Source organism: Leishmania donovani, chromosome 36 (assembly GCF_000227135.1).
Source record: "Leishmania donovani BPK282A1 complete genome, chromosome 36".
Taxonomy (NCBI): Eukaryota; Euglenozoa; class Kinetoplastea; order Trypanosomatida; family Trypanosomatidae; genus Leishmania; species Leishmania donovani.
The window spans coordinates 873432-896243 of NC_018263.1; the positions used below are offsets into that span (position 1 = coordinate 873432).

Consider the following 22812-nt stretch of genomic DNA (forward strand, 5'->3'; position numbering starts at 1 on the left):
AGCGAAAGGAGGAGGTCGAGAGCCTTCTTGCACGAAATAGACGAAAGAGAAGAGTAGTGGCGGAGAATCGGAAAGAGAGATCGCGTGGTGCTCTGGGGGGTGAGGGTGGGTGGGCAGGCTCTGTCGCGCGTGAGACGGTGCGGCTGTAGCCTATGCAAAGAGAATCCTTGCGCCAACAGTTCACTGACGCGCAACGCCCTCCCTCCCCTCTCTTTCACTTCTGTTCTCTCGCAACACGTGAGTCTTCTCAGCTCAATGTACAGCTTCCGTTGTGTCTCTCTCGGTATGTGTGGCGCATGCCGATGCGCACGTTGTATTTTCTTTCTTCGGCAGCTGGATGCGATGCCGCACGGATGCCTGTGTGGTATGTGCATGTGTGTGCGCGTGTACGTGTGTGCTTCTCTCCGAGGGGCTGGCAGAGGGTCTTTTCGATTCCTGCCATGTTCTTAGATGCACCGAGGTGCACACAAACCTACGCATACGCTCAAACGCGTGCAAAGATGTCTTGCACCCCCTTTTTCCCACTGTTCGACATCCTTTGCTCTTGAGTATCATGTACAACAGGGTTATTTTTAACCACAGGAAAAACGGTAGGAGATGGCTCCAGGGAAGTCGAGAGAGAGGTGCGTGCCACAGCACGCACACAAACACACACACACACACACACGCACATGTTTGCAGAAGTTGTGATGCACACTGCCATGCCCCTCAGACGAAGCGTTCTGCTGCAAGACTTCATGGGTGTTTTTCGTGATTGTGCTAAACGAGCAGACTCCGTAGTGAACTGGTCTCGCTCTCCCCGTGAGCCTCTCTCGCTGCCAGTGTATGGCGCCTGCGTGAGACAGCGACCGGCTGCTCCTGGTGCTGTCGTCGTCGCGGTATCATACCCCTTTTTTTACTGTCGGAATCTCTCTCTTCTCTTTCACCTTCCTGACTGTGGCATCTATAAGAATGGATTCTTCGCCGCCCCCGGTTCCTGCGCGTGCGTCTCCGACCCACACCCGCTCCCGTCCGCACTGACAAAGACAGACCTGTTAACGTTTTGCATTTGGCTTAGAAGACGGTGGAAGTGTGCCTGCACCGCGCCGCACCGCATCACCACCACCCCCTACGCACAACCGCACCGAGCACACGCTTGCGTGCACAAGCACGCGCAGCAATTAAAGACGCTAATGCCGGCACCAAAGAGCAAGCTCAAGTTGTTCGGAAAGAACCGACGCGAGATACGTTCGGCGACGACAACGTACGACGAGCATGGCAACTGGGTAGGCACGCCGCACCAAGACAAGATGCGGCTTGTTGGGAACAAGATGTTTGACAACTACTACGACACGTTGCAGCAGCTAGGCCGCGTGGTCGCTCGCACTGTTTATCCGACTTCGACTGATGCCTGCGTCTCGTCCTCTTCCTCTTCTTGCGTCGCGGCGCAGGGCGCATCTGCGGGTGTTGCGGCATCGCTGTGGGTGAGGGAGATGGAACTGTTCCGCACGCCGCTGCTCACGACTTTCTGGATTAACGACACTGATCCCCTCGCGGATCACGTGCGGGCCTACATGGAATCTCTCGACCCGTCACTCGTGGAGCCGATCTCGTGGTACCCGATCGCTGGCATGGGCTGGCGCATCCTCGCCGACAAGGCAGAGTTCCGCAAGCGTCCCGAAATGCAGCCGCTGCGGCAGTACTTGATCCGGCAGACTGCCCTCGGCACCATCAGCCGACAGGAAGAGGTCTCGATGATTCCACCGTTCCTACTCGATATCCAGCCGACCGACGTCTGCCTAGACATGTGCGCCTCTCCCGGCTCCAAGACGGCCCAGATGCTGGTGGCGCTTGGGCGCCACAAGGTCGTGCCCTTCGACTCTGACGCGTCGCCGTTCCCCTTCCAGTACGATAGCGATGGCCTTGTGATCGCCAACGAGCTGGACACGAAGCGGGCCAACATGCTGGTGCACCAGGTGAAGCGGCTTCGCCTGCTCTTTCCCTTTGCTCTCTTTACCAACCACGACGCACGATATTTTCCCGAAATGTCACTGCAGCCGCAGCCCGGTGACGCGGATAAGACAACGGCGGCCGGTACGCAGGTGCTTCGCTTCGACAAGATCCTGTGCGATGTCGTGTGCTCTGGCGACGGCACGCTGCGCAAGGCCCCGCACATTTTCAAGCTCTGGTCGCCCAAGGAGGCCATCAACCTGCAGAAGCTACAGATCGAGATTGCTCTGCGGGCGTGCCACCTCCTCCGCGTCGGCGGCCGCCTTGTCTACAGCACTTGCTCGCTGAACCCAGTTGAGAACGAGGCGGTGGTGGCGCAGATCGTTTACCGCACTCGTGGCGCCATGCGCCTCGTCGACGCCAGAGCACTGCTGCCACAGCTCGTGTGCGCTCCTGGCATGACAAGGTGGACGGTCACAGATGCCAAGGGGCGCGTGTTTCCAGCCCCTGAGGGCAACATGCACGAGGCGCTGTTTCCGCCCCACACCCCCGGCGGATACAGCTCCGCCGCCGTCGATGCGCTGGACTTGTCGCTGTGCATGCGTCTTTTCCCCACCCACTGCAAGGGCGGCGGTTTCTTCGTGGCTGTACTCGACAAGGTGAGCGAGTACCGGCTAAAGAGGCTGGAAGAGCTGAAGGCAGAGGAGAAAGGCGCCTCATCAGAGAACACGGCGGAGGCAGCCACGGAGCGGCAGACCATCATCGGCAGCACTGCTCCTCCGAAGCGCGAAAAGAAAGAAGTGCATGCCGTCAGTTCCGGCGGCGCGGAGGCGACAGCGGACGCCGGTGCCGATGCGCTGGAAGCAAAGTTGACCACGGTACATGAGCCGGTTAAGCCTAAGTCTCTGCCACCGCAGTTTGTTGGCGCGCCGGCGGAGATCCAGCGCGCCATCACCGACTTTTACGAGATCCCGCAGTTTCCCATGCAACTTCTGTTTGTTCGCACCGCGCAGGGAGAGCGCGAGCTGCGGTTGACCCCTGGCTCGGTGTGCAGCATCGTCTCTCGCATGGCTGCGCAGGTGCTGCGGCACAAGACGGACAACGTCCTCATTGTCTCTGCCGGGCTGCGCGTGATAGCGTTTGAGTGCTTGGACAAGGGCTGGCGCATCGCGAGCGAGTCTGCGGTCCTCTTCGCAAAGCTGATGCGCCGGTCTTCGCGCCTCGTGCGCGTTCCTGTCTCTCTCATTCAGGACATGGTCGTGAATGGCGGGAAGCTAAAGGAAAAGCTGCTCGACAGCGTCGAGGACACGCAGCTGCGCAGCAGACTCGAGCGCCTTCCGATCGGCGCCTTCCTGCTGGAGATCGAGGCGCCCAAGGCGCTCGGTGGCGTGTTCTACTCGGCCGCCCTGCGCGCTCGCTCGCGCATTCAGCTCCTCGTGGATCACGAGGACCTGGAAGGGGTGCAGCTGCGTCTCGGCGAAGATCCGGTAGAGCCCGCGGAGGTTCCAAAGGCGGAAAACGAAGACGACGCGCGAGAACGAAAGTGAGGTTCTTTACAGGGGCTGAATGGCGATACCCCCACGCCACCGATGTGAGGACGCCAAGCGGCCATCGACGTCTGTGGGCTACGCGTGAGCGCGTATTGTGTTTGTAAGCGGGTAGTGCATCGATGTGAACCGCGGATAAGCAGCTAAGTCCTTGTTGGTTTGCTTGAGTGGTCAGCGCCTCTGAAATGGAGAAGACAAACGATAAGCGCATGGATAGATGAGAATGAGGGCCGGGCGAAGAGAACAGTAGCGTTCTCAACGGGGCTGATGGCGCGCACGCATACAAGCAGCTGTGGAGGACACCTCATTTGTGCAGATAGGTCTCTCGCTCTTGTTTTTCCATGCGAGCAGATCGCTGGAGTGAGCTCATGTCATGATATGAGGACCGTGCTCGCCGGCTCTGAGACCTGCCCCATTCCCTCCGCCCATTTTCCCCCCTCGTTGAGGGTAGGTTGGATGCTCACACCCGCAGCACAGGTCTTCACACATACATGCATAGCTGTGCCCTCTCGACTGCTCTCTTCTTCGCGCATGCCTCTTCCTAGATTTTTGCGTCCGAGCAGCAGCAGCAGCTCACTGCATTATCTGATGCGCCGACAGCGCGCGCACACCTCCGTTTTCTTTGCCTGTACTCCCTTCTTCTGTGAGGCCCGGTGAGACACACAAGTAGACCGCGTCAGCAACAACGAGCAAGCACTGCCTCAGTGCTTACGCAAGCTCCGTCTCCTCCTCTGTTCCCCACCCCCCCCCCTTGCCGCTTCATTGTTTTGTTTTGTTTTTCGTTTTTGTTGTGACTCTGTTCTCCATTTTGGGCTGAAAGTGCCGTTGGCAATCCCCCTCCCCCCATCCGGGGCCCTCCCTCCCCGCCTCCCTTTCCGTGTTGCCGCCCCCCCGTCCCCGCCTTTCCCCTAAAGTCTCTCTTACCTCTCCGCATCCTGTCGTTTTTTTTTCTTACCCCTGCCTTGCTCTCTCCCTCTCAGCGTAGACGTGTGAGTCCTGTTCAAGACGTGTCAGCACGGCACACGCCTCTGTGTTTGCTTCTTGTTTTGTTTTTGCGTTGCTGTTTCTGCATCCAACCGCCTCCGCCTTCTCTCTGCACGCCTACGTTGTCACACGACTGCCGCCACAGAGCACGCAAAAAGAAAAGCGTTCTCCTCCTCTCTGCTGTTCGGTTTCCGCGAGTGTTGTGAAATGTTACTTCATCGCGTAACATCCCTCTCGCTGTGCTCCTGTTGATCGCTTTCGGCTCTACCTTCCTTGGCGTGTACACCGCTTCCACAATACTCACGCCATTCTCTCCCCCAAGCCCCTCCCGCCTACACCGCTTCGCTTCGCGGGTGCTAACATCATCCCTTGCGCACGGGGTATGTGAGGAGGTTTCTCCCACCTCAACACTTCTCATCCTCATATTTTTACAAGGGGCCAGGACCAGGCGGCTAACTTGGCTTTGGGAAAAGCTGCTCAGCTCTTTCCCACCGCCCAGCTATCGATCCGTCTCATTCCCTCATACGTACGCTGTGCAGAGGACGGCGCTCGCGTTGCTTGCGTGGGGATCTTGGATTCTTGTCTCTGCCTCCTTTTGTATTTTTCACCCACGCACACGCCTCTCTCTCTGCGCGTCGCTTGGCATCCTCTCTGCACCGTCGTACCCACACAGGGCACAGGCGTGCGACACACAGAGGAGATGAGCCATGACGTCTCGTGTGTCAGTCGGCCGAGCTTGCTGTCCAACAGTTCCTCGAGAAGCACGAGCGAGCCTCCTGATGCGTCGCTGCTAAGTGCAGCGGCAACGGCTGCAGCTACGCCGCCGCCCTCGGACACACAAGCCAGCGGCGTCGATGTCGCTGGCAGCGCCGAATACACTTGCGGCAACTACGATCTTGAAGGCAGCACCAGCACGGTCGACGCCCTCATCGGCGCATCATGCTCCAAAAGGGAGCGCAACCCGGAGTTCAACATGTACAAGCTGCCAATCGAGGAGCAGTTTAATCTGATCGAGGAGGAGTTTGCCGCCATCGAGGCGAGCACCATGAATCCGCGGTTGTACGACTTCACCACCTCCAACGCCAACCCAACGAAGAACCGCTACATCAACGTACTCGCTAACGAGGAGACAATCTTCCCCCCAACGCGCTTGACATCTGCCCCACCGGCGACGGGCGGCTCGACACTCTCCACGTCCCGCTCTCCGCCTTCGATGGCAGCGGCGCCGTCGCCAATGAAGTCTCTCACATCCAGAGCGCAGAAGGTTTGGGGGGCCGCCGGGCAGCGGCTCTTTGGCACACGACGTGGCGGCACTTTACCAAAAGACCTTGAGGGCAACGAGAAATTCACCACCGACTGCGTCGCCAAGAAGTGTCCGCAATGGTACATCAACGCCAACGTGGTGGACACGAGTGTGGAGCCTGTGTTTGTGGCCTCGCAGGCACCGGTGCAGGAGTGCATCGATGACTTTCTCGCTGTTATCTATAGCTGTGAGGTGACCCTGGTGCTGATGTTGACTGAGATGGAGGAGGCTGGCTTTGTGAAGGCAGACCGGTACTGGCCAGAAGACAGCGCCCCCGTTGACAGGACGGAGTCGTTCGGCAGCATGTGCGTGTACAAGGATGAGCAGGACCCGTATACGTACGACGCCACACACGAACTCGTGCGCCGACCATTCTACATACGCCCCTCGGCTGCGTCCCAAGCGCGCGCACACAAGATCGTCATGTATCAGTATGTGGGCTGGCCTGACCGTGGCGTTCCCGACAGCACCGAATCTTTTGAGGAGCTCTTGAAAATCATTCAGGATTATGCAATGGTGCCAGCGGCTCAACGTATGCCGGTGGCTAGGCCGGAGAGCGCCGCCCACAGCTCCATCGCCACCAACAGCGGCGGTGACGGCAGCACCAACAATACTGCAAGTGACGACGGAGCTGGCAAACTCACGCCCCCAGTCTTTGTGCACTGCAGTGCCGGCATTGGCCGTACGGGCACCCTCATCGGCGCCTACACGGCCGTGAAGCTGACGGAGGCCGGGCTGCTGACGAACACAAGTATCCGGCGCATCGTGACGGACATGCGCAAGGCTCGCTTTGGTATGGTGCAGCGCGTGGAGCAGTACATGTTTCTGTACATGATTGTGCTGCAGCACATTGGGGTAGACACGCGCAAGTTCAGCGCACGCATGCAGCCGCGAGCGGACATGTATAATATGAGGTGGATGGAGACGAGGCAGAAGGCGCTACTTGGGGCCCGCGCAGCGAAGCGCTGAGCAAGACGCATAAATAACCAAAGAAGAGGATGCGAAACAATGTTGTAATCGACTGCGACAGCTGTATGCGTGTGTTTGAGTGGGGATGGGGCTCTCCCTCCGCAGCAGGAGTGCAGACAAGGGAGCTGCGGGTAGTCTTCACAAGGACGAGACATGGACAGAACGCACCAACTCAATTTTCCTCGTTGCTCCCCGTGCGTGCGTGAAAGGTGTGCGTGTGTGTGTCCGCCTCGAGATCGAGCATGCTCTTGCTGTTGTAGCCCCTTGGCTGGGATGGAGTAGACGTCATTGCCGCGCAGGGGCTAAGAAATGTGAGGTAGCGCAGACGAAAGAGCGTGGCACGCCCGTACGTCTGCGCTCTTCGCTTTACTTGGCAGACTTGGACTCACCGGGTTTGGACGGGCGAGATATGCGCGCCTAAGCCCCGGAGTATCCACGGATGTGATGACCAACTTCATCCCGTCCTCCTATCCCTTTCCGCGCACAGAGTGACGCCCCCCTCCCTCTCACTCCTTCATGTACGATATGCTGAGCCCCATGCACGTGCGCGAGCGCTAATCAGGCGGTGATGAAGCTGCATGAGTGAAGAGCGCTCAAAGGCATGCACAGGTGCATTGCCATGCCGAGAGACTCCTCATATCGGGGGCCTCTCCCCCTTCCCCGTCCTGCTATCATACGCTCGTGGTGTTTGTGCTTGTGTCTCGGTGCAGCTGAAGTCGCCACATCTCTCTTTCTTCGGCTGCCCGGTGCGTAGGTGGTCGCTCATCTCTCCACGCACCCGCGCGAGTCTTCACCCTTCACGGCCTCGTGGAAAAGGCGTGCGGGTGGGGGGGGGGGGGGTAGAGAAGGAGTGCATGCGGCACGATGTCGACTGCAGTGTTGCTAAAAGAAGCGATGAAACCACGACAAGGCCACACAAGCAAACAAAAAGGAATGCCGCACACCTCCTGCTTTGTGGCCAGACGCGGACGGCTGAGCAGCGTTTTGGCTTCGCATTTCTCAAAGAGGGCATAAAAAGGAACAGACCGTGTGAGTAGAGGCGGATGGCCGGCTTCGCACGCTCTTCTCCTCTTTTCAGGAGAGCAGCCGTGCTGCCGCTGTCCACCCTCCCCCTTCAACATCACCTCAGCCCACAATGCTGGTGTGTTGTCTGTCATTATGTGCGCGAGGGCGTGCGTGTCTGCCTTTGCTGCTGCACGCAATCGAGACAGTGACTACTTGCAAGCGGAAAGGAAACGCCCGTACAAACTCGCGGGTCATCTTCCCTTCTACCCGCCTTACCGTTCCGCATCCCTCTCGCACCTTCGACGCCCATCCACCTCGCCCACTCACCACACCCACTTTCACAGCGCCAGGACCGCATCACCACAAAAACTAAGAAACAACAGCGAGGAAAGGAAAAAGCGAAAAGCTAACACGAGACGGCAGGAGACGCAGCCGATTCGCGTCGGACAAAGAGGGCGCCGTATAAACACCCGGCTGAAGACTAGAAGGACGGCGGTGCAGCACGCGCGCATACGCACTGGTCTGTGATGGATGGAAAGCGCAGACAGTACGTGCCACCGGCGCTAGGAGGCTCTCCAGCCTCTACCGCTGCCACAACCGCGGCGGCAGTCGCAGCGGATGCGGCCGCAAAGCGCCTCATCAGCCTCCGAAACAGCGCGCGCCCGCCGGAGCCGTCCCTACCGACGCAGACCTCCCCGAACGCACAAGCGTTGCGTGAGCAGGCCGTGGCAGACATACGCCAGCGCGCACCATCCCTGAATTCGGGCAGCTCACAGGTGTTTTTGCCCACCGCTAGGGATGGCGGGCACTCTGACAGTGCCACCAACACGACAGCTTTCGCTGCCACGGGTCTGCCGCGCACGTATAGAGACGACTCGCTCTCCCTTCCGCGCCCTCGCTCGTACGCAGCACCACCGCTAGCCTCGTCGGCATCATCATCGCCAGCGCCAGCTACCGTTGCCGCTGCTGCTGCCGCTGCCGCATTGCTGAAGATTCGAAACCGAATCGGCAACAGCACAACGCCCGGCACCGTTACCAGCGGGCATCCCTCGTCTTCCGAGATGATGCCACAATCCCCGTCGTGGCACTTGACCGCCAGACCCCCGCCAAAGGCTCCGCGGTCGTGGACACCGCCAACGCTCTCTCTGCGGCGACCATCGTCCGCCGCCACCATCGCCAGTCACCCTACAGGAGAGGTGCACGAGCGGAGTTACGCCATCACCGCTTCCGCGAACCTGTCGCCGCAGCACGTGTTCTTGTCCTCGTCATCGCCGACTCCCCCTCCATCGGACGCACCTGGATCAGCAGTGGAGCCGCGTCGGGATGTGCTGGGGCTGGGCGGTGACGCGGCTGGATGCAGCGACGTTGTAGGACTGGCGTCGGTGTCACAAGCAGGGCTCAAGCGGCCGCGCGACTTTGGCGTCCCCTCGATATCCGATGGTGAGGATGACCGTGACGATGGTGGTGATGGTGGACAAGGAGGTACCATCGCCTCCTCACCAGCCTCTCCGCGTTCTTCTTCCTCCACCGACAAGGCATCCGCGCCGCCCTCGATGAGCAACGGCGTGGGTGCAGGTCTCCCTCGCGCTCCTGTAAGGGGTGAAGGGCTCGGCGAGGGCTCGGCAACGCGCCCCCTTGCAGCGTGGCGAGGCCTCCTCCCGCGTCCTGGTGTTGGAGACGCCAGCACTGCACCACAGCCGCAGCACCCTCTCGGCCTTGCAAGCCTTCATCAGCACGCTTTTTCACGGCTGAACCGAGCCACCACAGCGTCCGACGAAGAAGCTGACCAGGCGACGTTCAACCGTGAAACGGAGGACGAAGATGCGGTCGCAGATGATGAGACCGGAGAGGAGGATGGGGGTGGCGGCCGCCGGAGCGTGGTGCAAAGTGACCCGCTTCGTGTCGTGGTGGATTTCGCTGAGGTAAGAAGGGCTGCAGCGCGCTCCAAGACGGCCGCTGCTGCCGCTGCCAGTAGTGATGGCGCCCTGCAACAAGCAGAGGAGGCGGAAGCCATGCTCACAGACGCCCAAAAGGGGAGCGAGTCGCATCGCCACGCGAAGCAGGATAATGCGAGCAGGTGCAGTCTTGAAGCAGAGCGCGACGCGCGTGACGTCGCAAGCGCACGCGCTTTCTTGGAGAAGCGAGCATGGGCCGACGTTCATCGGCGTGCGACGCAAGCGGCCACCACACCCGCACCACCATCGGAGCTTCTCCTCGACCTCCTTCAGCATCTCCCGACCACGCCGGGACGTGCGATTTACGACCGAAGCAGCTGCCCGCCCACTGCCGCGGCTAGCGGCTTCGACGAAGACTTCCACAAGTGCGTGCAGCAGCTCATGACACAAATAGTGCTACAGCGCGATGGCCGAATCGGCGATGCGAAGCTGCCCTCCGTTTCCCTTGCTGATGCAGCGGCGGCGCAGCAAGACAGTGCCTCTCTTCGCCATCGCAGTCGCATGCAACGAAAGGGTGCAAAGCAGAAACAGAAAGAGGGTGAGGTGGAGCAGCTCGTTGAGGCTGTCGAGAGGGGCATTGCAGACGATGTGCGCGATGTCGTTGCCTACGCCCGATTCCTCATGCAGGAGCGACTGCATCAAGAGCAGCGGAAGGTGTCAGAGCGTCTCTCGTCACCTTCGAAGACGGCAGTCGAAGAATCGGAGGGGAACTTCTGCCCTGACGGCGACATGCGGGCCCCCGAACAGCAACAGCAGCTTGCTGAGCTGCGAGCGGTGGTTGAGAAAAAGCTAAGCCTCATGCGCGCTGCTGCGGAGTCCACCGACAAAGGGGGCGAGTCCGAGAGTGCGACGTTGCGCACCAAGCGAGCGCAGAGCACGCGGGGCAGCGAGGATGACGCCAACGGGATTCCAGGGGCAACTGATGCGGCGCTTCAGGATTCCAAGGCAGTGTTTGCCGCGGCCCACAGGCGATTCATGGACGTCGTGCGCAGCGCAGCGGCAAGTCGCCGCGAGAAAGTGGAAGCAGCTCAGGCGGCGGAGCAGCGACTGGAGGCCACCGTGGCCGCCTGGCGGAAGTCCTACGATAAGCTGCTGACGCGCGAGCTGAGCCGTCACTGCGCGGGGAAGAGGCCAGACAAGCAATCACGGACGGAGGCACTGCTCCAGGCTATGCAGCCGCAGCAGGAGAAGCACCAGAAGCGGCAACACCACCGACCCCCGACTGGTCTGTGGGAGATGACGAAGGGAATGCACAAGAAAGAGCGCAAGCACCTGAGCAAGCTTGTCAAAGCAGCGGCTAATGTGCTCCCTCTCCCGCCCTTTCAGTACCCGCCAGCACCACCACACTTCTCTCCGTAGCGCCGCCCTTTTTCTGTACCTCTCTATCGCTCTGCCTCTCTCGATTAACACCGCCGTCACTGACACACCGCAACGCGTGGGAGGGGAAGGAAGGGGCGAAGGTAGAAAGGTTGAGCACAGGCGCGCGGAAAGGCAGCCCGAGTACGTTGCGGTCATCTTCGCACACACTCCCGAGCTACATGTGTACGCACAGGCATGCAAGTGCAGGGGCACATGATATGCGCATGCTCTACGAGCCATCTCTGCCAAAGCGAGAGAGGGAAAGGGGAAGCAGTTTTTGATCGTGCACGCCGCTGTCCGGGAGCATACATGCGTGCCGGTACCGCTTGCATGCCTCGCGTTTGCCTTTTCATGTGGTTTCCTTTTTTCCCGCATTTTTCAGTGAATCTCATGAGGTGATCCACCCCCCCCCCCTCCGTCGTCGTCGCCTCGCTCACTTCTCGCGGCTGCTGTCACTGCAGTTGTTGTAGCATCGACCTCTCATGATTCTACCCTCACTGTTGCCCGCCTCACCGGCTCGTTTCCTGCTCCCGTTCTCCCTCTATTCTCCTCTGTTGTATTTGCCTTTCTCTCTGTCGGCTTTCACAGTCGTCGCTCTGCACCATGGAGGCCCTGTTCTACGACCACGCCGTCACCAGCACGGCAACCCGCCAGGCAGACCTTCGCCAGGCTCTGCAGGCATTTCTGACGGACGCCGCATCGCGGTCGGCCGTTCAGCTCATCGCTCTCTTTGTTCGAATTCCGGTTCCTTCTATCGTCGCTGTGGCCGCCCACACTGCTAGTGGCAGCCGCACTAGCAGCAGGACATCTTCATCGCGTGAGGGCGGTTCTGTGGCGGCGCGGCACGCCGCGACTGGTAAAGCGGCTTCCGCGGCTTCACCATCGCCTCCGGCGCCGTCCCGTCGGAGTCGCAACGCGGCAAGGCTGGCCTGGTGCGCCTGGGAAGCTGACCGACGCCTTCGTCAGGCAGCCGAGGATGCATCAGAGATGAACAAGTGGCTCGCACACGACGACTTCTCTGCATCACGAAAGGCCGGGGCCGGGATCACGAGGTCATCTTTCCGCGATGCTTTCGTTGTCGCGGTGGCCTTCTTGGCGCCGCACACGCGTGACGACCTCGTTGTCTATGAGAGCTGGCAGCGCTGTGCAGAGATGTGCGCCGAGTCATCAGCCGCTGGCGTGGCGAGCGGCTCTGCATCGCGAACCACTCGAATGCTCTCGCCACTGCGCCATGCCCGTCTCGTTGCTCTTTCGCTTGGGGCTCCATCGCTGCTGTTGTCGTGGGCAGAGCGGCCCACGCGCTGCCACCTCGACAGCCTTCTTCTTCCCCATCAGAGCCTTCTCGTGGATCTGTCGTGGTGGTTGGCGACGGCAAGCGGGAGCGCAGGCGCAGTAAGCGATGCTGCAGCCGGCAGCCGTGTAAGCAACTCGGTTCTGCGCGATATATTTATCAGCGACGTGCAGCGTTCTCTGAAGCTGCCGAAGGGAGACAGTCGGTGCGCAGTCTGGATCTCGTATGCAACCCTCTTGGCCTCTCTGCACCCTCAGGTGATGGGCAGTGGCGACGGCGCCGACGGTGACGGCGTGAGCATGGACATGCGCGTAGCAAGAAGTGCGTCACGACGGAAGCGTGGTCGGAACACGCTGTGTGGCGAGGTCTCCGGCGTGGACGAGCAGGCCTTCATGATGACATACGCCCGGGTTCGCCAACTGCTCAGCTCACTCAACGCCAGCCAGGCCGGCGCAGTGGGCCGCACGCAGTTTCTGCGCGTTGTTCTGAGCTACGGCGGCCCTTCTTCTGCTTTGCGGCGCCAGCTCGTGCACACATGCAGTCGCACAGAGCACGGAGTCACGGCGGTCGATGCAGCACTGCTGCGCACTCGGTCACTCGTTGACGTGCACGCCTTGTTTGGTGTGCTCGCCGGACGGGACACAGGGAACGTGTACAGCGAGGCCGCCGCGTTTGTGCGCACGGCGCGACGCCGCGCTAGCGCAGGCCAGACATCGCAGCAGCGGCATCAGCGCATCGCTATTCAAAGCGCACGAGTGGAGGTGACCTCGTCACCCTCTTGCGCCCCCCCCGGCACCGAGCACGAGGTGGTGGATCGTGGTGCAGGAAACTTGTGCCACAACGCCTTCGTGGAACGAGGTGCCAGAGCGCTGGCGCGAAAGCTGCGGCTGTGGGAGCGCAAACGGCTGGGCAAACGGGGGAAGCGAGGCGTGCACGTCCGTCCACGCGACACGGCAGCAAAGAGGCCGATGAAGCGAGGGCATGCTGAGGCCAGCGGTGCTGATTCTGAGCGTGTGCTCGCGCACGCTGTGGAAAGGGCTAGCCGAGCAGCGGCGAGTCCCAAGACGGGGAGCAAGCGCCGAGCGGAGCCGCTGGCGTGCGTGGATGGCCGCGCTTCGGCCTCCGCCACGAGAGCGTTGCTGCCACCCCAAAAGCAGAGGAGGACGGATGCGGCGACTGTCAGCCCAACGCTGACTACTGAAACAGCTCTCAGGTGGAGCGAGGATGTGGCTGGTAGTGGCTAAAGTAGGTGGGCTGCCGCCGCCGCCGCCTCTGCGCACCTCTCTGTCCGTCTACCAAGATGCGCACAACACAAAATACAAGCCACCTCTGTTTTGTTCTTGTTTTGCTTTGTGCTTAGCAAGGCTGCTGCCGGCGCAGCAGACATTGACGTGCGCACATAACGCGTGCGTGCACGCGTACACGATTGAAGCGCACGTAGCAATTCACATTTAAGAGGCACAAATGACTTTTTCAGTAACGTGTTCGAGCAACAGCGGGGGCGCGGAGGATTGCGGTGGTGCCGCTGCATTATCTTACGTTATCCATCTTTGCCCCTTGGAAGTCGCTCTTCTATCTAGCACGTCGGCCTTTTCACGCCGTCTCTGTTGGGTGGGGGGGGGGGCGGCGAGTGTGTAACTACTCAGCCGAAGGCCGCGTCAGCGCACCGTCTCTCTCCCCGCCTCCGTCGGCCGCTTCCCTCTTGACCAGTCGCTTCGAACCACCACCTCCTGCCCTCTACCCTCCTCTCCGTCTCTCGGCGCTCTGTGTGTGTCTTATGTGCGTGTGTGCGGGCCTGAGCACCAACAACAACAGATAAATAAGAATACTTTAGCCCAGAGCATTGCCAAAGCATTCGATATCCCACGTAGCAACGACGCCCGGGATCAGCAGAAGGAATAGCAGTCATCCACTCAGCCACAGCGCGCCATCCTCGCCTTTTTCTCTCCCCCTATCTTTATCACATAACGCTAACAAAAAAAAAACAGAAACAGCTCAATACAAAGCATTCATACACCACCACAAGAACAAACCTCTTTCCTATTCCATCTCATTCTCAACGGAGAGAGCTTGCGGCCACTCCTTTCCGTCTCTTATCGTGTACGAACGCTTCTCCTTCCCCCTCTCCCCCCCCCTTCCTTCTCTCTCGTACCGAAGATGAGTAAGGCTTTCGGCGGAGGCATGAATAACGGGACGCTCGGTAAGGGTCCGGTGCCAACGGATGCGGGCATCCCCATAAGGTCTAGTGGAGTAGACGCATACGGTAACGGCGCCCACACCCAGTATCCACAGGCAGAGCTCCACTACAGCGGTGTCGGAGGCCCGCCAGCAGATGGCATCCCGCTTTACCCCGAGGCGGCGTCAAATCCAGCTCAGGCACCAAGACTCAGCCGCTTCCGCATTCAAGGCTTCAAGGACGTGTGGGCCACCTTCGTGTTCGCCATATTTGTGATCTTCTCGATTGCCTGGAGCATTGTGCAGCTCACCACGTACCACTTCGACACTGACCCGCACAGCCAGTCTCCGTTCAGTGGAGCAAACGGGCCTCGCCTGGGGTATGTCGCCATTGCGTGTCTCGCGTCTGCCGGTGCCTCCGTGATCAGCTCGCTCGTGATGCTCGCCCTTATGCAGCGCATTCCCGTCCAGATGATCTACGTTGCGAACATCATGACAATTTTACTGTTTTTCGCCTCTGCTGTGATGGCGTTCTTGCGGGTCCATGTTGTCGTTGGCATTCTCATGATCATATGTGGCGTCTTTCAGGCCATCTGGCTCTTCCTCGTTCGCCACCGCATCCCATTCGCGGCCGCGCTTCTGCGAACATCGGCGAGGCTTATCAGCACGTACAAGCTCACGGTTGTGCTGAACCTCATGTTGTGCACCGTTTCATTCGGCTACATCGCGCTCTGGGGCTATGGTGTGGCGGCGCCGGTCGACCGCTTTTACAAGGACCAGGGCAATGGCGGCTACATCTTTGTGATTGCCGTGCTCGTCTTCACGATGCTGTGGGTGTCGCAGGTGACGCCGAACGTGATGCACGTGACGACCAGCGGCCTGGTCGCGACGTGGTACTTTGCCGGCTCGGACAACATGCCGCGCCACCCCACGCTGGCCTCGTTCAAGCGCGCCACAACGACGAGCTTTGGCTCCATCTGCTTCGGCTCCCTCGTCGTCGCCATCATTCAATTCATTCGCTGGCTGGTCGAGAGTTCCGGCAGCGACTACGAGAACGGCTTCGTGCATTGCCTGCTGGAGTGCATTCTGCGATGCATTGAGAGAATCGTTGAATACTTCAACCGTTACGCGTTCGTGCACGTGGCCATCTACGGCTGCAGCTACATCGAGGGTGCGAAGCGGACCTTCGCACTGTGCAAGCAGTGCTTCTTTGCCGCCTACTTCAACGACTGCCTTGTGTCACCGACCCTGAACATGTTTACGCTGGCTGTTTCGCTTGTGTTTGCGTTCATCGCTGGTGTCCTCTCCAGGTCGTGGCCGATCGGCGTGCTCGCGTTTGTCGTCGCGGTGATAGTGCACTCGCTCTTTTTTGTGCCCGTCGACAGCGCTGTGACGACGGTGTTCGTGTGCTTCGCGGAGTGCCCCGAGGCCCTGCGTGAGTCTGACCTGCAGTTGTACGCCACCATCCACGCCGCGGACGCGAACGGCACGCACAACAATGCCCCGCCACCCCTGTGAGCGACCGCCGCGAAAGATGGGCGCATGATATAAAGAACAAACTCGCGAAGACAGTGCAACCGGAAAGAGCTGCGGCCGCTCCATCAAGAGGAATGCCATATGCCTAAGATTTTTCTCGTGTCTATTGTCCGTCGGCATCATAGCGTATGCTCGTGTGAGGCAGCACTGCTGTGGTCCACACCATTGAGCTCCGCGCTGCCTTTTCGCTCTCTCTCTGCGTCTTCATCTCTTTTTTTTCGTTTGTTCTGTTTTGTTTTCGCTTCTCTTGCCTGCATATGCGGCTGATCTGTCGTTGTTGTCGTTTTTCGATGTTTGTTTTGTTGTTGTCCTCACGCCCCCTCTTCCTCCCTTCCGTTCTCTCGTTGCTTTAGCCAGTGGCACCCAACACGTGCACACATCTGCGAGCGTGCACGTGTGTGTGTGTGTACGTATCTCGCGCTGTCCCTCCTGTGTTGAGGATTGTTGTCGGCTTTCCAATATTACTCGTGCTTCCTTCGTTTTGCTTTTTATTTGTGTCGCACACATCTCATGCATCGAAAGCATCCATGACAGCCGCCTTTGTCGCCCCTCTCGCACCAGCTCGTCATGTTGCATGAGCTCTCTGGCGCTTCCGTGCATCGTGTTACGTCAAGAACGTTCTCGAGCCGCCCCTTTCCTCTTCAGCCTCCTCCAGCGTGCTCCTCTTCAGCCGCTTCCATCTCGCTCATGGTCGCTTTCGAATTCGTGCCTGTGTGTGTGAGTGCAGGTGCGTGTCGATGAACTTATTCCATCTCCAGTTTGTGTGTGTGTGTGTGTGTGTGCACGTGTGTGCGTGTGCGTTTTTTTTTGTTGCTGCATATAAGTATTTTTGCCGGTCTTCGGATTTGTTTGGAGTGCATCTGTAGCTGAGCGAGGAGGTGGGGTGCGTCGAGTGGACGTGCTGTGTGGGTGGCGCCTTGTCTTCGAGGAACCGCCCGCTCTCATGTATCCCTCCCCCTTTCCCCTCCTCCACACACATAAAAGGGAGTTCTTTGCACATCCTGGCTCTGGCGAACACATGTGGCCCTGTTGCTGGTGAGTGATTATAGTTGTATTTGGCCACCTTGCTGCCGTGGAGGGAGAGCGACCTCCCTCAACTGTGTCGCTTGCTTTTCACCAGCGGGATGGAAACAGCGTACGATGGAACACGAAGAAGGCTGTGTGCGTCTACGTGTGCGCATAAGCGTGGCAACAGAAAAAACCTCCCCTTCCTGCTACCACCGTTCTCTGGCTTTGCTCACCTCGCGTCCCACTCGCCGTTTCTCGGCTCGCAGCACATCTCGATGTGTGTGCGTGTGTGTGTATGTCGCTCACTCTCGATATAGGCTTGTGCGGTCAGTGTGAGTTAGCGAGGGAGGGGGAGAAAGTAGATGGACAGAAGTCAGATCTGTGCATATCTGCTGCGATAGTGAGCATACGCATCAGTAATCTGGCAGCTGATTACGCCGGTGCGGAAAACACCAAGCATCGCCTTCCGCCAATATCATTTTCTTTTACTCGCTCAAGTCGTCTACTACTCCTCTTCGACCTCAGCCATCCGTCGTTCCACGCCTCTTCTCCTTCTCCACCTTTCTTTCTCCCTCTTCCTGTCGACGCAATGCACTGACCCGCCTCCGCGTTCTAGACAGCCACTTCGGAAGCAGGGGCTCTCTGCGCCAGGTCGGAGACGCACCTTACAAAACATATCATCGACGCCGCTCACATCGGGTTTTTGTCTTCAGCACGACACCACACTTGAGTCTGTGTGGCCACTTTCTCTCCCATACCTCGATCACACGTCTTGAAAAGCGGTAGTGCATCAACGCACGCCGACACACATAAACGCGAAGGCACCGCGCGAGTGGTTCAGCCTCTGCAGCCCTCCCCGTCCCCGCCCTCCAGCAATGTTTCGAGGCCGTACTTTCCTGGTCTCTCTTGCGGCGTCGCCGTTGACGGTGGCAGAGCTTACCCAAAACGGCGGCCGCGTGGTGTACGACTTGGATGACAAGACTCCCGTCACATGCGCCATCATCGCGAGCGATAACCAGCCCGGCACTCCCGCGCGCTGCAGCCGTGGCTCGGGGCCATCAAAGGAACTGCCTAAATCAGTGGAGAGCCGCGTCCGTTCCAGTCGCCTCACAGTAGTTTACGAGCATTGGGTGCATGAGTGCCTGCGCGAGAACCGTCTCTTGCTACCGTGCCGAGACTACCCCGACACCATCGCTTACGACCCGTACTTATTTGCGGGCGTTCACTTCACGACGACGCAGCTGCCGCTGCAGCTGAAAGCGAACATTATCGCACTCATGCAGTTCTACGGTGCCACGTACCACAACCACCTGCTGGACACGACGAACCTGTTAGTTTACAGTCACATGCGCCTTTCACCCGCCGCCCCGCGGCATGCGGCGACGGCCCCTCTTGCGCCTCGGCTTCTCGCTGCCGGTGGTTGCGGCGCAGAGGCACCGCCTTCCACCAACGAAGCGGAGGCAGCAAACACCAGTCCCAGCCAGCAATTATCGACGGAGCGGTCTGGCGACAACCCTACCGACGCTGCTCAGCCATCGCTGACGAAGCTCGCCGTTGCGCGTCAGCGCGGCCTTGCGTGCGTGACACCACAGTGGGTGCAGCTGTGTCTGAACACTGGCGAACTGAAACCGGCAAGCTCGGCTCTAGCGGCGACACCTCTTGCTCAGACCCCGCCGCCTCCTTCCACCAACTCCAGCTCAACAATCCGGGCTGACGCTCCTGTGCCCATCGTGACTGCTGCTGGCGATCTTCGCCACAATGAGGAGGAAGTGGATCGATGGGTCGGCGAAGTACTCAGGAGCACATCACCTTTGGCTCTTCCGCACTCTGGTGGTGCCACCACAGGTGTGTGTGCGGCGCCCCTCCCTGGGTCGTCGTTGTGCACCGTGCCAGGAAGACAGGAGGAAGCTGCCGAGGTGCGTGAGGCGCTCAGGCTAGCAGCTCAGCTCTCGCTCTCTGGTGCTTCAGCCTCGAGGACGCGAAAGCGCCGGCGCGCGCACTGACGGCATGCCAAAACAAAAAAGAGAACAGAAGGCGCTGATGGAGAATGGAGCTCGTAGAGCCGCCGCTCACGTCTGCTCCCTCTCTTGAGCCGCAGTCGCACATAGAATCTCTCGCATGCTTTATGTCGACTTTCCTCGGCGAGTCTGAGTAAATCAAAGTGAGGGAGAAAAGGACCGATGCCGATGGTGCCGTGGTCCGCACTCGATAGAAGACGAAGAGAGTCGATGAAACTGCATGTGTAGAAGCACGCGCGCGCACACACACACATGCACACATACAGTTTCACGCATAAGCCGTAGATGCATGCGCGCATACACGCATAGACAAGAAAACGCTGGCATAGCGGCGTAGAACACACAAGATGCACAGAAAAGCAAACGAAATACACACACACACACACATACATACACACAAGAGCAGCAGGAAAAGGAGTTGCTGCGTGTGCCTGCGCGCTGCGCTCCTGCTTCTTGCCGTGCTCACGCAGCTTGACTGATTTTCGCCGTGGCTACTTCTTTTCTTTTCCCCGCCCCCCCCTCCCTCCCTCCTTCTCTGGCACTGTCGCACAACGTCTCACGCCTTGCGATTCGTGTGATTGCTCTGAGGGAGGAGTATGCAATGCCTCCTCCCCATTTTTCGGCCTCTGTTGCAGCGCACACCCAGTGTTGTGTCAGATTTCTTCCCCTTTTTCTCACGGGCCGCGTGCAAAGCCCTCTCTGGGTTGCGTGAGGTTGGCTGTTGTTGCTTGACTCGCTGTGTCTATTTCGCCGCACATGCACCCCACCCCCCAAACCCCATCCTCTCCCTTTCCCTAGTCATCGTTGCACTCTTCACACGCGCTGCATGCGCTGATAACGGAGACAAGCATGGACAACGCAGAAGACAAAAAGAAAACACCACACTCGGGAACCTCACTGGCGATGCGCCACGCTTGCCGTCCTTCTTTTTTGTTCGTTTTCGTCCCCTTCGAAACGGGTGGGGGCTGCGGAACTCGGACGACCTGAGCATTGCAGAATGTGCCTCTTCCCCCCGCCCTTCCACCCTCCTTCTCGCCTCTCTCTTTACGTGTCTGCCTCTTTCTTTTCTGCACCTGCAAGGTTCTGCGCACTCCGCTTGATAAGGGTGGTGAATGGCTGATGTTCCACGCACTCCCTCGGTACTTCCTCTTCTTTCGTTCGCTCTACCCGCTGTGTGTTTTACTGACCAAACACATTTGCGCGTCGCCCTCGTGCCAGCTCGCATCCGCAGATTGCACTGTGCCGCCCCTCTCCAACACACACACGCGCGCGCGCACACCCCTATTTCGATTTCTCAGATCACCACGGTGCTCGTACACCACACAGCACCGAATACACCCTCGCATACCTGCGTACATGCCTTTTCTTCGGCGTATCTTTTTTCCTACCTTGTCTTCGCCACTCTCTGTGACGGTGAACAGCCGCCTCTCCTTGTTGTGTTGGGGCCTGTCATTGCTGTCGTTGCTGCTCCGAGGCACACGTCACCTCCGCTCCAGCCACCTCCCACGGCAGGTAAAGCTTTTCCTCCAGTTCTTCGGCGCAGGGAGTCGGCAGCCATTTTGTTTTTGTAGCCGTAACGATGAATACGCACGCGGCACTCCAAAACTTATCCAGCACGCTACTGACGGCGGGCGGCGGTGGTGGCGGGGCCGCTCACCTCACTGCGCCAGCCGCTGTCTCGTCCTCCTCGGCACTTGTGACGTCGAACAGCTTCTTCTCCCTTATCGACGCCTACATGAACCGCATCTTGCCATGTGATACGAATATGAAGGTCCTCCTCGTAGACGACGGCGCGCTGCCGATGATCGCGACTGCTTTTTCGCAGACGGAGTTGCTCAAGCACGGGGTGTACCTCGTCGAGTCCCTCAACAGCGCCGCGCGGCAGCGGAACTTGATGAAGATGCTGCGGTGCTACATTCTGCTGCGTCCAAGTCTCGCGAGTGTGGAGGCGGCATGCGTGGAGCTGCGTATGGCGAAGTACCGTAGCTATCATCTCTTCTTCTGCGGCGCGACCAGCGCGGAGATGCTGGACCGCCTCGCGAACGCCGACAACGACTCGCTCGTGGAGGAGGTGCAGGAGGTGTTCTGCGACTTCAACGCCGTCAATAAGGACGCCTTCGTACTGGAGACGCCGCCGCCGCAGTCGCTTGTGTCGTCATTCATGTCAGCCTCGCAGGTGCGCCGGCTGGCGGAGGGGCTGGCCTCGCTCATGGTGGCGCAGCGCCGGCGACCCCGCATTCGCTACCAGAAGAATAGCCCGTTTGTGCAGCGCCTCGGCGCAGAACTCGTGAATGTGCTGAAAAGCGACCCCGGACTGTACGACTATCCCGCGCGGGACACGGTGCTGCTGCTGTTAGACCGCAACGACGACCCGCTCACGCCGCTCCTCACCCCATGGACCTACCAAGCAATGCTCCACGAGCACATTGGGCTGCGCTCCAATACGCTCAAGCTGCCGGCCGACGTGCAAGGAGCCGAAGAGGAGGGCTACGTCTTCTCCGAGCACGATGACGCCTTCTTCGCCAACAACATGTTCAACAACTGGGGCGACCTGTGCAACAACGTGAAGAAGTACGTTGACCAGTGCAAAGACGCGCTGAATCTCGACCGCCCCACAGCCACCCTCGAGGAGCTCAAGGCGTTCATGCAGAAGATTCCGCAGACGAAGAGCCTCACCGGGTCCGTCACGAAGCACACAACGGTGACCACGTATCTCTCCGGCGTCATCAAGAGGCGCAACCTGCTGGAGATCTCTCTTTTGGAGCAGGACATGATCGCCTCCTCGGACCAGAGCAACCACTGGGCACGCCTGCAGTCCTTCGCGTCGCGCCCCAGTACGAGCCAGGAGGACCTCACACGTCTCTGCCTCATCTACCACCTTCGCTATGAGAAGCCCGGCGGTCCGTCGCAGGTGGCACCGTACCTCGACCGCGTCAACTCGAACTACGCCCTGCTCCTTTGTAAGTTGCGGCAGTACTACGGCCTTCATCGAAACACCGATCGCTTGTTTGCCGCTACCGGCGTCGTGGCAAAGATCGTGAAGACGTTTGTGGATGTCGGCAACATTTACACTCAGCATGAACCAGTTCTGAAGCGCACCCTGCAGCAGCTGTACAGCGGCCAGCTCGACACCGCCTCCTACCCATACCTGGAACAGCCGACCTCCTCCTCCGGCGGCGGCGGTGTGGCGAACGCGGAGCATAAGCCAATGGAGGTGACCGTTTACATGTGCGGCGGGTATACATTCGAGGAGGCAGCGCTGGTGCACGGCATCAACGCGCGCACCGCTTACAAGCCGGCTGATGCAGCCTCGTTTGCGGCGGGTGGAAGTAGCATCAAGGCATCGATCGGCGGCGAAGCCGTTCTCAACACGCACTCCTTTCTGAGTTTGCTAGACCAGCTCTCACCATCGTAAGAGAGGCGTGACGTGCTGCAACTCGTGCGACTGGGCTCCCGTAGCCTTGCTAGCTAGCGTGGCTTCTTTATATGTTTGCATAGGAGTGCGCTCGCGAAAGACGTTTCACCCTGCTCGTACTGCGGGCTCAGACCGCCGTTGCACCTCACCGCCGCCGCCGCCTTCTCCCCCTCCTCGTTCGCCTCTTTATTTTCCGGCTACTTCTCCGAAGTAGCCCTGACGATTTCCATGGCCACATTACGGGTGCCTTTCAGTATGTTGGCGGTGCTCTACGATTTTGTTTCGCTGCCGTTGCGAAACATGTGAGCACTGTACAGC

The 22812-nt window shown here is 59.4% G+C and overlaps 7 protein-coding genes across 7 annotated transcripts; all 7 read left to right on the plus strand.

The window, feature by feature from the left end:
• Positions 1-1172: 1172 nt before the first annotated feature.
• Positions 1173-3476, plus strand: LDBPK_362300 (hypothetical protein, conserved; the record flags this gene model as incomplete). The annotated part of the gene is made up of 1 exon (XM_003865297.1): positions 1173-3476. One exon carries the CDS (start codon positions 1173-1175, stop codon positions 3474-3476), a length of 2304 nt encoding a protein of 767 aa, XP_003865345.1.
• Positions 3477-5160: 1684 nt separating this feature from the next.
• Positions 5161-6732, plus strand: LDBPK_362310 (protein-tyrosine phosphatase 1-like protein; the record flags this gene model as incomplete). The annotated part of the gene is made up of 1 exon (XM_003865298.1): positions 5161-6732. One exon carries the CDS (start codon positions 5161-5163, stop codon positions 6730-6732), a length of 1572 nt encoding a protein of 523 aa, XP_003865346.1.
• A 2558-nt stretch (positions 6733-9290) lies between these two features.
• Positions 9291-11051, plus strand: LDBPK_362320 (hypothetical protein, conserved; the record flags this gene model as incomplete). The annotated part of the gene is made up of 1 exon (XM_003865299.1): positions 9291-11051. The coding sequence occupies one exon, from the start codon at positions 9291-9293 to the stop codon at positions 11049-11051; it is 1761 nt and encodes a 586-aa protein (XP_003865347.1).
• Positions 11052-11654: 603 nt separating this feature from the next.
• LDBPK_362330 (hypothetical protein, conserved) lies at positions 11655-13586 on the plus strand (the record flags this gene model as incomplete). Its single annotated transcript, XM_003865300.1, has 1 exon — positions 11655-13586. One exon carries the CDS (start codon positions 11655-11657, stop codon positions 13584-13586), a length of 1932 nt encoding a protein of 643 aa, XP_003865348.1.
• Positions 13587-14499: 913 nt separating this feature from the next.
• LDBPK_362340 (hypothetical protein, conserved) lies at positions 14500-16035 on the plus strand (the record flags this gene model as incomplete). Its single annotated transcript, XM_003865301.1, has 1 exon — positions 14500-16035. The coding sequence occupies one exon, from the start codon at positions 14500-14502 to the stop codon at positions 16033-16035; it is 1536 nt and encodes a 511-aa protein (XP_003865349.1).
• A 1901-nt stretch (positions 16036-17936) lies between these two features.
• On the plus strand, positions 17937-19064 carry LDBPK_362350 (hypothetical protein, conserved; the record flags this gene model as incomplete). Its single annotated transcript, XM_003865302.1, has 1 exon — positions 17937-19064. One exon carries the CDS (start codon positions 17937-17939, stop codon positions 19062-19064), a length of 1128 nt encoding a protein of 375 aa, XP_003865350.1.
• A 1750-nt stretch (positions 19065-20814) lies between these two features.
• Positions 20815-22494, plus strand: LDBPK_362360 (vacuolar protein sorting-associated protein 45-like protein; the record flags this gene model as incomplete). The annotated part of the gene is made up of 1 exon (XM_003865303.1): positions 20815-22494. The coding sequence occupies one exon, from the start codon at positions 20815-20817 to the stop codon at positions 22492-22494; it is 1680 nt and encodes a 559-aa protein (XP_003865351.1).
• Between the last annotated feature and the right edge of the window lie 318 nt (positions 22495-22812).